Source organism: Podarcis cretensis (genome assembly GCF_951804945.1).
Source record: "Podarcis cretensis genome assembly, chromosome: 5".
In the NCBI taxonomy this organism is placed as follows: Eukaryota; Metazoa; Chordata; class Lepidosauria; order Squamata; family Lacertidae; genus Podarcis; species Podarcis cretensis.
In genome coordinates this window covers 29109186-29126550 of record NC_137174.1, presented here as the reverse complement: position 1 = coordinate 29126550, position 17365 = coordinate 29109186, and the positions used below count along the sequence as shown (strand labels likewise).

Here is a 17365-nt window from a genome sequence, read left to right as displayed (position 1 = left end):
GTACAGTTTCCAGCTTAACAAACTACAGTTCCCAGGATTCTTGAGAGGGGAAAGGCATGTGCCACTTATGGGGGAAATGTATGGTGTGGATGCGACCTAAGATAGAGCTGGGTATCCCAAGCCCACCTCAGATTACCTTGGAAAGAATATGAGATCTTTCCAAAAGAGAGGGGGGAGTTTTCCTCTCCAAGCCAATCTGAAAGCTCATAAAAATATCCTCCAGCCCCCACTATCCACTTCAATCTCCCAAAGGCCTCCAAACTAGTTCTCCACCCACCAACCTCACCAGTCCCTTTCAGTCAGTAGAAGTGGCTGGAGCAGCAGTGATAGTGTACAAGGGCAGCAGTGGAGGGAGGTTTCCCCCTTCCCATCCTCCTTTACCATCCCCAAGGCACTCTGGATAACAGCATCAGGCAGAAAACCAAGGGATCAAGAGAGAAGTTTCCTTGAGGGCTGTTGGCTATCTTTGCTGCTTAAGAGGTCAGGACTTCAATGCAAATCTTCTGTTCTTGCTGGTGGCCAGGGTTCCAACCCATGTGTGTGTATGTTTGTACAAATCACAGGTTTAAGAGTCACAAGATTGCATACTGCTAGTCCCAGTTCCAAATCCAGGAAGGAAGATCAGATAAAACAGTAGTCAGGTTCCAGCAAGGCACAGTCAGGTGTAGTAGACTTTAAGTTCAGATAAGCAAGATCATACAAGAAGTTAAATCCAGATAAGCAAGGTCACACAAAACAGACCAAAGGCAAACAAAGAAAGTGGGTAGCATCTTGGATAGTTCCAAGTGCCACCTAAACTCGGAAGCAGACTTTAATGCTTCTCTGTCAGTAAATCCCCACAGAGAACTGCAGTGTCCTTTGATAGCTAATCCCCCTCCTTCTGAGAGGCACCTCTGCTGTTTCAGCAGCCACTGGTTCCAGGGGAAAGGGAAGGCAAGGTTTCTGAGCTGGAGTCCTTCAAGCCTGAGAAAGGTAATATGACCTCTTGAGGCTGGAGGTTGCTGGAACTCCAAAGGTGGTAGGAATGTCAAAAGGCATATTACTGGCCTTAGAGAGTCTTGAATCTGTGGCCTTTTCCATTGAGGATGGGAAGTCAGAGCCCTGAATCATGACAGCAATGCATGAAGTGGACTATCTACTAACTAACTGAGTAGACCTGGGTTGGCAGCAATGCAACACCGATTGACAAATGTTGAAACCTACTAAACTTGATGGCCTTAACCTTACTCAATAGGATTTAAGTACCAAGACAACCACAGACTTGTATAGTTGAACAGGACCACAAGGTGATCTAGTCCAACCTCCTGCAATGTAGGAATCTTTGACCCGGCATGGGGCTTGAACCCACAACCCTGAGATTAAGAACATCATGTTCTACTGTCTGAGCCATCCCTCAGGGATTGTTCTCTGTCTTTCAGCCTTTGTTGTTTACCATACAATGGAGAGCAAGGAAACATTGGCTTGCTTCCAGAGATCCTGGATGCTTCTGTTGATGGAAGAAAGAAGGCAACTTCTCTCCCTGTCCACAAATCTTCTTTATAGGGGTTGGGGGAGCCACTCCAGATTAGTGTGTGGGGAGGTTGTATGGGAAATCTGCTAACAGAAGGAGCCCTTGCATTCATGGAAGAGCAAATATGGATCCAAGCCACTGAGAGTCTGAATGAGATAAGGACTGTAAATGTATATATAATATAAATTGTCTTATTATCCCCCCTGCATGTCCAGCATGTTTTAATTGAGGATAGAAATTGTAATCTCCATTCCTAGTGGTTAGGTAACAGTGTTGTTTCCTCTCTGGTTTAAAAAGCAGAATCAAGAACAGGATTTATTATTATTTTTGGTTCCATAAGCCAATGGCATATTTGTTTGTTTGTTTTTCATTCAGGAGATCTGATCTTTGAGTTTAAACTATATTGCCTGTAGAAAGGAAGGTTTCCTTATTAATAGTTGCAAACAAGCACATCTTAGATGCAATTTGTGTATTACAGCTACTTTATAATTTCAGATATTCACATTCAAATTGGCTCTCTGGGATTAAACATAAAACCCCACATAGCTGAGTTTTTGGGTTTTTTAAAAGCCAAAATCCTGACTGTTCTTCTTTTAACCTTGTAACTTTATTGTAGCTAGTGTCATTGTATTAAATAACATTTTATTAGGAAAACCGAAATGAACTGAATTGTTAAGGTCAAGCTGTAGGCTACAGGCATTCTGCCAGCAAAAGCTCGATTTGTACCATGCTGTTTTCGGTCTCTGCTGGCCTGATCCTCTTAACATTCCAGGGATAGAAACCCAGTTTAAGTGAACAGAACTTGCACTGGTAAAGCAGCTTGGATAATTGGTTATGTGACAGTAAATTATAGTTTATGATCAGGCTTATGTTTCAAATTTGTTGCGACAAGTCACAGACATTAAGATAGTAATCAGGGAAAATTCAAGTTGTTCAAAGCAAATTGCACAGCATATTGTAAATAGACAATGGCTAGCAATATGATTGAGATCTTAGGCTTTCCTATCTTTATCTTTATTTGCAATTACTTTTCCATCAGTAGTTCAAAAGTTCTGATTGACATTCTTCTTCTTTCCCTATAAAGCCAGCTTTCAGATGAGTGCGCCACATGATGCTAATTCTAGGTTTACTTTTAGTGCAGCTGTACAGAAAGATTGGGGGGGGATGTTAAACATTACAGTTTGAATATGACTTGCTAGTAGCTGTAATAAAAGGTTTAACACCAGTGTAGTTAATCCATAAAATACCCATAACATTAAGTCTGACTTTGTAGAAATAGACTGTTATTATACAGCATACTTTCTAAAAATGATTATGTATATTAAAAAGCCTTCAGAATAGGAGTGTATTGAAATTATTTCTCATTTTCTTCTAAAGGAAAAGTATTATGTCAGGACAATAAAAACACATACTCATACTATCAACATTTGAAAATCCAGATTTACAGGCTCACTCTCCCACCCCCAACTTTCTGATCTTTGGGTAAATACAGATTAACAATTTACCAGATAGTAAAATATATTGAAATACGTGTTTAAAGAAGACTACAATTTCATGCATTAATGGCGGGGGGGGGGGGGAGGGTAGCAAAGAAGAAGAAGGCTATGACATAATGAAAACAAAGGGTGTGGTTTGTGGCAGCTTCTTTCAAGGAGGAGAGGAATAGCAATGGGCAGATCCATCTACTTTCAGTCCATGTCAGCTGCACACATTTTCATTCCTAAATCCATTTAATCTGTCTTTTTTCAAGTATAAATATCATAAAATACATGTTTCTAAATATATATTTCACCCTAAATTAATATTTTTAATGCATTTAATGCATTTAATTACATTTCTTAATCCAGTAACCATACTGCAGACCCTCCAAGTGTCCAGGGACATCCCTGATTTAGAGAAGCTGTCCCAGTTTCTGATTTGATCCTGGAATGTCCCACTTTACCTTAGGACGTCCCTATTTTCATTGGTGAAAAGTTGGAGGGGATGGAGTTATCCAACCCCTGAGCCGTCTGATGGCAATTCTGTATAGGGAAGCTTTTAAAAAATATTTAATGTTTTTATATATGTTGGAAGCTTCCCAGAATGACTGGGGCAACCCAGTAAGATGTGTGCGGTATAAATAGTAAAATTATCATGTTGGAATGGGATGTCCCTATTTCCATCGAAAAAATGTTGGAGGGTATGATATTGCAGAATTTGCATAAAACACCACACATTTTTATTGTGACCAGGCAGCTTAAGAGAAACCAGATCATGTATGTCTCTGAGAGAAAATGTTTGGAAGATGCTATATAGGTGGTACCACACCCCTGTGAAGTTGGCCAAAATGTATAGACTAAAAGATAAGAAATGCTGGAAATGTGGGGAGGTGGAGGGTGACCTATATCATCTATGGTGGACATGCAAAAAGGTGAAAGGCTTTTGGGAATCGGTTTACAATGAGCTTAAAAGAATATTTAAATACACTTTTCCCAAAAGACCCGAAGCCTTTTTGCTGGGAATGACGGGTAAAGATATTAAGAAAGAAGATAGAACGATATTCCTCTATGCCACCACAGCAGCGAGAATTTTATTGGCACAATATTGGAAAGTGGAAACTATCCCCAATATAAATGATTGGCAAATTAAAATGATAAATTATGCTGAGCTTGATAAATTAACAGGTAAATTAAGAGACCACGATGAACAGAAATCTCTGAAAAATTGGAGTAAATACTGGAACTATATTGGAATAAATGCTTAATGTGATTGGCGGGGTCAGAACAATACTACCAGCGTGTGAATTTAGGCCTATAGATTAAAAATCAAATACGTAATGGAAGCAGATATTTGATACTTACCAAAAGGATGGAAGGAAGTCCAGGAGGTGGTTTTTGCGTGTGTGTGTGTTGTTTTTTTTTAATCGTTTACTGTTTTGTGAAACAGCCAGATTAATCTATCTTTGTATAGTTAGAGAGAGGAAAAAGTTGGCTTGTATATCTTGACGCTTTTTTTTTGTTATAATTTTTTCTTTTGTATTTGTTTGTATGTTTGTTATGTGCATAACCTCAATAAAAATGTATTTGGGAAAAAAAAAGAGAAACCAGATCAGGCATTTCGTTTGGGACTACGCCACCCCACCCCACCAGCAGCTTCTCTATCTTCTCTTAGAGAACTGATATTTGGTGAAGGGATGTTCTCTTTACAATTTGGTCAGTTTATTATACTTGCAAAAGAGCTGAAGGGCCTATCAAAACAGAACTCTTCAGCTAGAAGCTCAGATACTGCACGTTCAAGCCAGAGCTGTGTTTGCTAGATCAACACAAAGAACTCTGGGACACAATTTTTCAATTCCTTTGCTAACTAATTACACATAAAGTCAGTTATTGCCAACTCAAGGGGGTTTTTGCCTGCAATTTTCTTTGAACTGTGGAATCTTAAGAGAGAATGACCACATGCCAGGTAAAGCTGACCTTTCTGGATGTGCTGTTAAGGAAGCACGGTGAGTGAGCCATCTCCTTAGGCAATCAATCAGCCTCCCATAGAACACTCTCTCTCTCTCTCTCTCTCTCTCTCTCTCTCTCTCTCTCTATATATATATATATATTATTCACAGATTATTTCCCCCACTCCTGTTTGAGTTCTCAGTGCAGTTTGAATGGGAACAAATTCTTATTTCAAATAAAAGAAAATAAAAAGAAATAAAAAGATACAGAAAAGGAAATGTCATTCTAGCCATTCCATAGTGAGATGAGGTTCCTTAATTAATCAAATGTTACCACTATGGGGGACAAATCTAACTGAATATGGGTGTTCACTTTGTGGCCTAATGATCATGTAGTTGACACGGTTTTTCAGCATAATGCAAGATGCATTTATTTGATTTACCTTTATGTTCACTTAAAAAAAAAATCTTTTAACAACCAAGGTGTCATTTTTTATTCAAACTTCATTCATTTTATTAAGCTTGATTTGCTGTTTTAAGTAGTAATTTAGGGAAGCTGCCCATAATAAATGTTGTACAGTTGTTTCCCATATCCCATGTGTTACAATAGTGATTCTCCTAGCAGCATAGATTACATACACACTCTATGTGTGTTTTAAAACACTCCCATACACACATTTGTAAACCTTGATTGGGTTTATAAACATAGCAGTTTTCAGAGTAAGGTATTTAACCGGAAATGGCTGTAGCTTCTTTCTTTAATCTTTCTCGTTCCAGAAAAATTCCCAGCCTCTTTAAGTGCCTGGGAGCAGCTTCAGCCTTTGGCAAGCCATGCCATCCTGTTTCCTCACAATGCTACACTGGCTGCAACAGTGTGTCATTATGATGCAGCAGCATTATTCTAGGTGCACAGTGCGCAGAGAGTGGGGTAGATGACAGTCTTGTTTGTTTATTAAAGCTACTGAGCACATCAAGAAAAGAAGCAGAGAGCCAGTGTCAGTGACAGCTTACTCGCCCTCTCTCCCTTGGCTGGGCACCATTGCTATGACTTGAGCAGTCCTTGGTTAACACAGATGGGAAGAAATTTTGCCCTCCACATTACTGGTCATTGTGGAGGGCATCCTCATAGCATTGGGTCACATTTTTGTGTTGTTACACCTCTCTATACAGGCTGGCCGTGGTTTTATGGGTTTCTGGTCTCCTAATCTTGCCCTCACTCCCTACCAGCCATGGACTACAAATAAAATGTGGCCTTTTTTTCACCAATACATGTCTCTGCATTGGGCTCCTGAGCACTTATTCCCTGATCAAATGCAGAAGGATATTGCATTTTGTTTTTGTCTTTAAAACTTTGTTATGTTTTTCCCCCTGCAACAAACCTTTAGTCCAATTCTTTTGGACTAAACAAAGCATCTGGATATGTATATATTTTATATATGCACAAGCCAATCATTGACTAAGAGGTACTTTTTCTAAGCTCCCCACTGGTGAGCTTAATAGCAAACCACACAGGACATTAATGAGGTTACCCTAATTATTCTAAGACACAACTGAATAGCAACAAAATGGTAGAGTATAATTGCTCTTGGATAAGCTAAGGATCCCCAGGATATTGTAAGCAAATGATGATAGATCCAGGAATTCTTGCCCCATTCTGAGTTTCATACTGTACCCTTGGTGTCTCAGTCTGGGAGGAACAGAGGGGAAAGAATTCACTGATGTGTTTTTAAGAGTTGCTAGTTCATATCCCTGCATGCCCTCTTTCCAAGGAGAGTGAAGGAGCAGGAGGATTATTCTGCACAGACAATCTGTATGTAAATTATAAGAGGCTCAATCTTCCACTGTCTAAATAAACAAGATAGATGTTTTAGTGGTATTTGCTACTTTTTCTTTTTACTTTCTGAGTAAAATAAAGCTAAATGCATGCTTTCTTTCCCTTAAATCTCCCTTCCTTCAAAAGGTCCACCCATAAAATCCTTCTGCTGCTTGAACACATGCTTTTTTTGCTATTTTTGTTTTGCTAAAACTGTGGAAAGTTTAAGGTTTGAACTCTTGTCAATTACACTCCTGTCAATTTGAACTCTTTCCTACATAGTTTTAAGTAAATGGTTTCAGTCAAGGGTAGGGAACCCTTTTTCTGTTGGTAGGCACGCTGCCTTGTGGGTATTCCTCATGGGCCACATGCCTGTGAAACATAGGAAACTGCCATACGCTAAGCAAGTCAGACCATTGGTCTATCTAGATCAGTAATATATACAGTGACTGGCAGTAGCACTCAAAGAGTCCCACCTGGAGATGTTGGGCATCGAACCAGGGACCTTTGGAATGCAAAGCAGATGCTCTACCACTGAGCAGGGGTCCTTTCCTGTGAGTGGGACTGGACTGAAAAGTGAGTAAGACCAGGGCTAAAAGTGGGTAGAGCTCACTCACTTACTTGCTCATTCCTCCCTTCCTCTGTTTTAACCCTTCTTGCCATGAAATTAAGCCAAGAGGTGCATGTGTCCCCAGGGCCACAGATAGTCTACCCATGGCTTAACTGGTGACAGCTGCCTTGCATTATGTGAAGATTGCCATTGGTCCTACCCACATGGATCATAGAGTGTTACACTGTATTCATATACAGCATATATACTGGATGATGTTGGTGATGATTTGTTTAGATACAATACTATATGTATCCATAGGTTTGACAGGTTTTTAACCCAGGTGAGGGCCTTTCCACATTTACTGTACCTTTTTATAGTGCTGTAGTTGCACCTTGATTCAGCATTCTTAAGATTGAATTTGTAGCTGATTATCTGCACCTTTGGAGTGAGTGGGTTTTCCTTTCTATATTAATGGCTGTGTTGTGCCCAAACTGAGAAACGTTCCATGGCTATAGTCACATCTCTTACATACCCTCATGTTCCTCCAGCCAGTAAATGTTGGAATAATGAGCATGCACACAACCATAGCCTTTTATTTTGGTTTTAACGTCTAGTACTCTTACATTCTAACCTTGTGGGAGTATAGATTAGAAGAGGATCCATATGATTGCTTGAGTTATGGTGAACCTGACTATTCCAATGGATTTACTTCTGCAACTAATGATTGCTGTCATGGGAAATATTTTGACTCAGTACCATTGTCTCGAACAGCTGTTTCCTCAGGCAAACCTATCAGAGGGTCTTCTTCTTCTTTGGCGATCTCTCATAGCCGAGTAAGATTATCTTCCATAAACACAGTTTTAACAATGAGTCCGTAAGTGACTGTGGAGGCCAGTTCTGGATCTACACATCCTTCCACAGTGGGGGCATTGGTTTCAGGGCAGGAGTTGATCACGGTGTGGATTTGCCAAGCGTGCCTTCCTCTTAGCATGTTTCTCCCTTGCATCCTGAGTTCGAGTGTCTTCAAAGCCCATGACACCTTTGGTATAGGCTGTTCTCCAACTGGAGCGCTCGCAGGCCAATGTTTCCCAGTTGTCAGTGTTTATACTACATTTTTTTAGATTTGCCTTGAGACATTCTTTAAACTTCTTTTGTTGACCACTAGCATTACGCTTTCCATTTTTAAGCTCGGAATAGAGTAGCTGCTTTGGAAGATGGCCATCAGGCTTCTGCATAACATGATCAGTCCAACGAAGCTGATGTTGAAGAATCATTGCTTCAACACGGGTGATCTTTGCTTCTTTCAGTACAGTCATACCTCGGGTTGAATGTGCTTCGGGTTGAGTGCATTTGAGTTGTGTGCCGTGGCATCCCGGAAGTAATGAAGCGCCTTACTTCCGGGTTTCGCTGCTCACACATGCGCAGATGCTCAAAATGCCGTCATGTGCCTGCACGGAAGCGTCAAAACGTGTTCCGTTCAGGATGCGAATGGGGCTCCGGAACAGATCCCGTTCGCATCCCAAGGTACCACTGTACACTGATATTAGTTCACCTGTCTTCTCAAGTGATGTGTACAGTTTTTCGGAGACACCGTTGATGGAATCTTTCGAGGAGTTGGAGATGGCGTTTATAAGTGGTCCATGTTTCACAAGCATACAGTAAGGTTGGTAGTACAATAGCTTTGTAAACAAGCATTTTGGTTTCCCTGCGAGGTATCAGAGGGTAGCTGTGCAAAACAGACATCTCCCAAGCCTCACCCACTAACCACATCCCCTCCACCCAGAAACTGGAATGGATGCTTGCACACATGCCACACAAGTGAACATGTTGAGGATCCATTCTGGATCTTTCTCTCTCACACACATACACATATTGATAGGAGAGGAAAAAACAGTTTTCCCCCAGTACATTATTCTGGAGCAGTAGCTCAACTATAATGTTGTGTGGCAGCATGCCAAAATATCCCCAAAACCTGGGAACCATACAACTTTAAATGGTAGATGTGGAAAGACTTTATAATAGGCCACCTGGGGGTGTTACCAGCTAGAATATTGCTGTTGGGGCACCGCCAGCAGGTGTGATGCTGCTTTCTCCTCATGCATTAAGTAAACACATGAGGAGGTCCCTTGAACGATTGGATTGCAGTACATGAGTCTGGAACTCACTGAACAGTAATTCATGGCATATTGTTGAATGCTAAAATCCTCTCTCTTTCTCTGAACCATTATTAAAATGCAATATAAAAATATTGATGAGGTAGGAAAAATGTTGATTTAAATGATTGCTGCTTACATTCCAGCTGATTCATAGTGGATTGGAATGGATAGCAGCCAACTTACTTTTATTGACTCTCTCTCTAGATTAATCAACTAATAGATGTTTTCCATCTACAGCCAGCCTTGTTGCATAAGCCAAATTGACTTATAACCTAAAAGATAGGCAATGAAATGAGAATTGATTATGGCAGCTCAGAATTATTATGCTTGGTCTTAATAAAGATGAGTGGAAGGAGATCAAAACAAAAATTAACAGAACAGAAAAATCAGAACAGATGTGAATCTCTTTCTCATCCCGAGGTACTTAAAAGCAAGGAGTGTCCTCCCAGGCAATGATATTGAATTTGCTCAAGAAAGTTTGATTATATGCTGTGACAGGAGAGGGTTAGCACAAAGAATATACTGAAGAATATACTGATGAGCCAGCTGGTCTCTTCTTATTTCCCTCAGATGTCTCTTGTTTACATCTTGAACTTCAGACTATATATTAACAACAAGAAGCCTTAAATTTTTGCTGGCGTACTTTTTCCAGTTTAGCAACAAATATATTTTATTTTACCATCATAATTTCAAATGTTGCTCTAACAAGCATTTTCACTCCTCACTTTTCAGCAGGTACCACCTTAAAAAATTCTGTATCTGCTAGGGATTCTAGCTGACACCTAGCTTGGTGAGCTACCTTGGACTATGTGTGCTCCAGCCTCACAAAAATATCCAGGTTCAAAGGGGAATAAAGCCATGCAGCATCATTCCCTACAATTGGTAGAATCCTCTTGATTGGCCCAGCTCAAGTATAAATATTGAGTGTCTGATCATCATTATCTCATGGTCAACAGAGCACTATCTGCTGCTTGCAGGTTCTCTGCATCTTGAGATGTAGATTCATATATGGGTACCAATGGCCCAGTCTGAATCCAAAACATTATCAGTCTCTGCACTCCTGCTCTCCGTATTGTATAATGATTAAATCTGTGGGTGATCACTTAGTGGATCAGTTACAACAAGAAACCAGTGCAGTGCCCCTTCCTTACTGTTTCCCTAGTCTCCCTGACCCCCCCCCCCCCGAAGCAACTATTAAAGCAAAAAAGGCTGAAAGTCATCGGGTACACTACATTCAGTTAAATGTAATGTGTAGCTTGGCCCCAAACCTGGATTAGGTGCAAGTTTGCTGCTTTAAATGACTTGTGAATTGCAACCTTAATGTCAGTCTGCACTTGCTATCCAACAAAGACACAGAGGACAAATTTCACTGCCACGGGCAGACATCACATTTGTGTCAGGATTTGGTATTGCAGATATAAAGCAGTTACAATAGAATATTTCCACAAAACCAGTGTCTTCACCTGAGCAATTATGTAGGAGCAGCAGATGGCCATTATCCTCTGACAATATTTTATTGGCATCTCTGAAATGGATAGCACTTAGCAATGTATAATCTGATGTGATGTTCACTCTGTTATTCACATTGCACAAGAAGTAAAAACATTGCAGAGATGTCTGCAGTCATATAATGCTAATGGAGCAAAGGGGGGGGGAGCCTAAAATTTAAGTGTTCATCTATTTGTTTCAAAGTGAATTTAGTCATCCTATAAAAGCTGGTGAATTAACTGGGGCCCTCTAGCTATTGATGGAGAACTTGTAACAACATTATCAGGAGAGATGCAAAACTTCATCTTTACTTTTAAGGTGTCACTTCAAGTGACCTTGAAAAAGTTGTTTAGCTACCATTTTTTTGGTCTTTCCCCCTCTAATTGTCAAGAAGATTGTCAGCTGCATGTAGTAGTTTACCAAGTGCTTGGACAACTTTAAGAAACCTCTTGTGATTTGCACATATATCCAATTGCCAGCACACCAGGAAGATGAGTCAAGACGACCAAATGTGGATGAATAGGTTGTATTTATTAAATATAACAACTTGAGGATCAGCAAAACAAATTTTAACTAGTCAGATTCAACCAATGTAACCAAATCAAGTCCGGGCAGGTGTTCATTAATAGAAATCACCCCCATCACATCGGCAAGTTAACAGCCGCACCCTGTGTGCACGCTACAAGGTTTCCTAAGATTCCTCCCTCCCTGCTGCGTGGATCTTGGGTGTAAGAGCCCAACAGGCACATTGTGGCCCCATTGGCCAATGTTCACCCCAATGTGTCCATCAGGCCAAAGGGCACCCCCCCCCCCGCACCTGCAGGCCATGCCTGACAACAGTGAATAAGGGATGGCCACAACCCAACACTGATTCAGGTAAGTGTTCAATTCTTTCTGAAATCATCTCACTTGCCTGGACTACATGCCAACTAGCCAAATTGAAGGAACACCAACAAACATCACCCAGCAGTGTGGAGTAGGCAAAAAAGAGGAGACCCAGAGCCAATTAGGGTCTCCCCCCCAAAAAATCCTACTCAGCCCCTGGAAAACAGACAACTAGTCTATAGGTCCATGCTGCAAAAGGGAAGGAGGGTGGTTGCTGAATAAAGAAGAGGGAAGAGTGTGGGACAGAGCAGGCTTAATAGCCTGTCACCACCTCTCCTCATTGGGCTAATCACTCTCAGGCCATAATGTCATGTGGCAAATACACCCACCCACATATAAATGGGGTGATAGCCATTGTAACAATCCTTTCTCACCAATGTCTGAATAAGAATAGAGAGGTTTCTGCTGTTCAAGTGGTTCAGTTAAGGCATAAAGTTTGGAAGGCTTAACTTCCAGATTGAATGAATGCGTGAATCTATGTAGGGATACCCTTGAAGATGCAGCCAGTGCAAAATGTTGCTACTTAACTGTTAAGTGAAGCCTCCCATCAGATCTGAGTAAATCTGAGCCAAGTAGCCTTACTAGGTACCTAATTCAAATCTCATCTTCAGCCCTCTTTCTGCACTGTAGATCTTTGTAAAGACTGTTGAGGGAAATGTATATGACGTGCTTCAGAAATGCTATATGAATGCTAATGATTACAGAATCACCACAATAAGCCCTTTGCTTTCTTATTGTCTTTCTATGTAGAATATATTGTCTTTATATTCTTGTCCAATATTCCTTACTGTTTTTCTCATCTCTGGGAGGACAGATTTAAGTCTGTGAACCAGAGTAGTGATTAGCTTCACTCCTAAAATAAGTCAAATAGGTCCCTTGGTTCTGGTAATTTCCTTATTAATAGACACTAATTTTAGTAAAGACTTATCCCTTTTCCTCTCCATTTTTGGCTGTTGTAGAAATCTTAGAAACAGCATTTATCTTTGTATCATGGGGAAGATATAAGAAGTACCTTCACACTGACAGTGTATGAGATCCATATGATCCCCAGCCCCACTTCAGTAACAATGGGGAAGTGTCAAGGATTGCCCCACCCCATGAGATCTTGGTGGCTCAATGCAATTTTCCTAAGTCTTCCCTTGTATTAAGGGGTCACTTTTCCATTTGTAAGGGGGTCCTGTTGCTTTGCTTTGCTTTCCTTTCCAGAGATTAGATGTGCTTTAGAGCAAGTTAGGCATCAACATGATTCTTCTCGTCCTGTTATTTGAACATTGAAATTTAGTATTTGTAATTTACATGGCAATGGCTAGATGCAAGAAAAATGATCTATAGTCTCTGTTGTAAGTTTAGTATGTGGGTTGTAAGTTTAGTATGTGGGGTGAAGTTTGACATTTTGGTCTGAAGTGATGGAGCATAAATAGAGATGATTGTTGGATGCCATTAATATTGTCAACTCTTATTCTGTTTTTGTTTAACCAGGCAGGGGGAGAGTGTACATTATCTTTCTGCCTCAGATACCATCATGTCATGGGCTAACCTTAAAAAGTCAAGAGGCACGTGAAACTAATCTCAAGTGGGGGATATCCAGACTCAAGCCTTCACTCAGCTGTGAAGCTGACTAGTGGCCCAGGGCCAGTCACTTTCTTTTAGCCTAAACTACTTCACAGAACTGCTGAGAGAAGGGGAGAGAAGTCAGATAAAAATGTAATGAAATAAACAAACAAAAATATTAAAATGAAATAAACGGAAGGAAGCTTTAAAAGACACGCCCCCTCAAAAAGGTGTGAGAAAGGATGGAAAATGTGTGATGCTTCAGGTGCCTTTTTGCAGAGTTAACTAAAGGCTGTTTGGACCAGCCTGCACTGACATAAGTGAAATGTTAACTTACATGCCAGTGGACCGGTTTGATTAATTTCATATATCCTCAGTGATAGCTTGGTCTATATAATCATGTTTTGCTGTTTCTCTTTCACACAGAAAGTCATATCCTTGAGGATGTAAACAAATGCATCATTGCCCTAAGAGAACAGGATGCCGATGATTTAGATCGTGCAGCTGGTGCCATCCGAGGGCGTGTGGCTAGAGTGGCACATATTGTTTCTGGTGAGATGGACAGTTACGAGGCTGGGGCCTACACTGAAGGAGTGATGCGAAATGTGCAGTATCTTACAAATGCTGGTATGTATCCATTCTATCCTAGGTTTTGATTTGCGTTGAATTTTTGTAGATAGCTTCCGTCCTGCCAGAGCTTAGTTTTCCTCCTTATGACACCCAGATTTTTACATTCTGGAGTGCGGGGCATGTTCTTCTTTGTATAGACCTAGCTATCGTAATGGAAAGAAGTGTCTCTGTTACAGCTCCAATCCAGTAATGCTTTGGATGCTTGACCCATAATTTGACCTGTCAATTTAGCAAGTGCTTTTGGAGTGTGGTGTTAGAATTCCTGCTCCATGATTGCAGTCATGGGATTGTTGTCTTTCACATGACGGTATGTGTTTTGACTCCACAGAGTGGGAAGTGACGGAGACAGGATGTGTGTGTTACTATGTTCCATGAAGTGGGATTATTGTCCCTTGATCTTTTTCTCTTTGCTGTCTGATGCTAGAGACAGAGGGAGCCATGCTGCAGTGCTCTGTGTGTGTTTATATGTAAATAAAGTAGATTAGCCAAAATGCTGAGTTGCTGAGGTCTGTTACGCAAGCTGGGCAAACTCTGCGGATCCCTAAGTGTGCTGGTGTCTGTTGGCATCGGGCGCTATGGTGTTCGGGCTGAAGAAAGCTGATGAAGCTCCCAAACGATCAACCAGGAGGGAGGGAACATGCCAATCGGGCATCTGTCTCTGCCAGGGTCCTACTCAAGTGTAGGCTAAACTCCTGACATGTGGTGCTACTGGCTGCTTCTGCACAGTAAAGTTCCATAGCTGGGTTGCTTAGGGTAGATGTTATGGCCTGCTACTGCTGCCTCAGTGCAGTGAAGCATAGAATCAAGTTGCCGGAGTACATGAGTATTGTGACATTAGAGCGGTTCCCTAGCCAACCCTGCAAAGTGGGCTTGTAGTCCTGTGGAACCCACCCTAGACCTTTCTTTTTGATGCTACCACCTGTGTTTGGGTCACGTAGGGCAAGGGAGCACGATTCTTACTCATGAATTTTGTATTCAAATATGCATATTCTCCCAAAATACACATTCCTAAATGTGTGTTTTTAAAAGAAATATACAAATGGAATATCTTTTGTGCAAAGAAATGCTTAGATTTGGAAAAGTTGAAATCCAAAGCATGACTATATTCCAGTCCAGACATAAGTTTGTGAAGTGTGGATCTGAACAGCTCATATCAGAATTAACAAAAAACTAATTCCTGAAGCATCCCCAGTTGCTTCTCTTTCTCCCCGTTCCTCCCTCTATTCATTCTTCTGTGACACTCCTCAGGAAGGAATAGGTGAGAAATCTTGTGGCACAACACAGTTTTCTCATTATTTCTTGAATGGAATGACTGGAAATGATAGAAAAAGCTCGGCTTTTGTGTAAACTTCAACCCTTCCTCATTGTAACTTGGTTCAAAGTCACTTTGAATTGGCACTGACTGCTGTTCCATTGCACATCTATGACAGTAATGTACCAGAGTCTAAATCCATATATAGCAAAAGGCAGCCACAAATAAGAGGCTTTTGGTTGCAAAAGAATTTGGCACACTTCACTAATGTGTTACACACTGAGTTTTTAACATCTGAATCCAGCACCCTTAAATTATTCAACTAAAATTCATAAGAAACATTATTATAAATGGTTCATGACTTTTGGACCATATGTTGTAAATAAATATGAAATCCTAAAAGATACCCCACCCAAGGAAAAGCATACTGAAAGCAAAATACAACTTGCTCTAAAAAGCTAGACCCAGCAAGCAATGATACAGCTAGTTTTTCCATGCAGAAACTAATCAAATATTTAGAAGCAGCTTGTCCAAATGTGCATCACTGAATCCATTTCTTTTCCAAGAGGGCCTACGTTTTGCTGTTACATCAGCAGCTTCTGCCTCACAGGTGGTTACCCTCTTCAGCCAGAGATCATTGCCTTATCGCAACCACTCTGAAAATTGTCCCTTAGGGGCAAATAGTAGCACTGGGGAAAGCTGTAGAATAAAAGGTTTTAATAAGAACTCTCTCAGTACCATAGTCCCTATCTGGGTTGAGGGTCCCAGTAGTGGTTTTTACTAATCAAGAATAGTGCCTGGTACTCCAAGTGTCATTGCACCGTAGAGTTGCATAATGGCAGCCCAATACTGGCAGTTTTATTTTCCTGTCCCTTTCCATATCGTGAAATGCAGTAGCTGCAAAGACAGCAACTAAACACCAAATTTTATGTTGGGGGATCATTACAAATGGCAGTGAAAATAAAACTGCCAATATTGTAATGCTATTATACAGCTGTATATTCTGTGTAAAGTTCTGGTCTCCCCATCTCAAAAAGGATATTGTAAATCTGCAAAAAATGTATAACCAAATGTTCACAAGACTGGGGCAACTCCCCTATGAAGAAAGGGTTTGGATTCTTAGTTTAGAAATAAAAAAGGTGAGGGGGCCATACTTGAGAGAATGAATGAATGAATAAATAAATAAATAAATAAATAAATAAATAAATGGTGAGGACAAAGTGGACAGAAATACTTTTTCTCCCATTCCATTAACTACTGTATTTTTCGCCCTATAGGACGCACTTTTTCCCCTCCAGAAATGAAGGGGAAATCTGGGTGCGTCCTATGGGGCGAATACAGGCTTTCGCTGAAGCTTGGAGAGTGAGAGGGGTCGTGCGCACCCACCCCTCTCGCTCTCCAGGCTTCAGGAAGACATCCGCAGCCTAGGCAGCCCTGCGGGAGGTCCTGCAGGGATGTCTAGGCTGTGGATAGCAGCCTGCTTCCCGGAGCGTCGGGCGCCCTGAAAGCAGAGTGCCCGGCGCTTCGGGAACACACCCGCAGCGTGGGGAGCCCTGCGGGAGTTCCCCACAGGGCTCCTCACGCTGCGGATAGCAGCCTGCCGCCCGGCGGGCGGGGCGCCCTGAAGCAGAGCGCCCCGTGCGCCGGACAGACATCCACAGCGTGGGGAGCCCTGCAGGAGTTCCCCGCAGGGCTTCCCACGCTGCGGATAGCAGCCTGCCGCACGGCGGGCGGGGCGCCCTGAAGCAGAGCGCCCCGTGCGCCGGACAGACATCGGCCAGCCCCACAAGCTCGGGGGACAGCAGGGAGGCGCACCGCCGCCATCCTGCTGTTCCCCGACCTGGTTCGGTTTCCCCGACCTGCTTTTGGGGGGGAAATAAAGGAAATTTTTTTTCCCTTTATTTCCCCCCCAAAAAACTAGGTGCGTCCTATGGGACAAAAAATACGGTAGATTCCAGTGTCATCCACTGATGCTGAAATGTGGGAGCATATATATGAACTCATTGACCATTCTCAGCCTTCCACTACATGGCATTTGTCATGTCTGGCACTATCATTTATTTTGAGAGAAGAGCAACAACATGGGAAAGGAAGGACATTCTT

The 17365-nt window shown here is 41.6% G+C and overlaps 1 protein-coding gene across 7 annotated transcripts in view; it reads left to right on the top strand.

The window, feature by feature from the left end:
* Nucleotides 1-17365, top strand: part of CTNNA3 (catenin alpha 3) — a 566819-nt gene that overhangs the window by 415119 nt on the left and 134335 nt on the right. For 6 of the 7 annotated variants that reach the window (XR_013838691.1, XR_013838692.1, XM_079975614.1 and 3 more), the window contains one exon: nt 13807-14007. Coding sequence is in view for 5 of the 7 variants with exons in the window: in XM_079975614.1 (XP_079831740.1) it covers nt 13807-14007 (201 nt within the window). In the remaining 2 variants the exon portion in view is untranslated. Of the gene's footprint in view, nt 1-13806; nt 14008-17365 lie in introns of those variants that run through there. The other variant, XM_079975618.1, reaches the window with a different exon arrangement.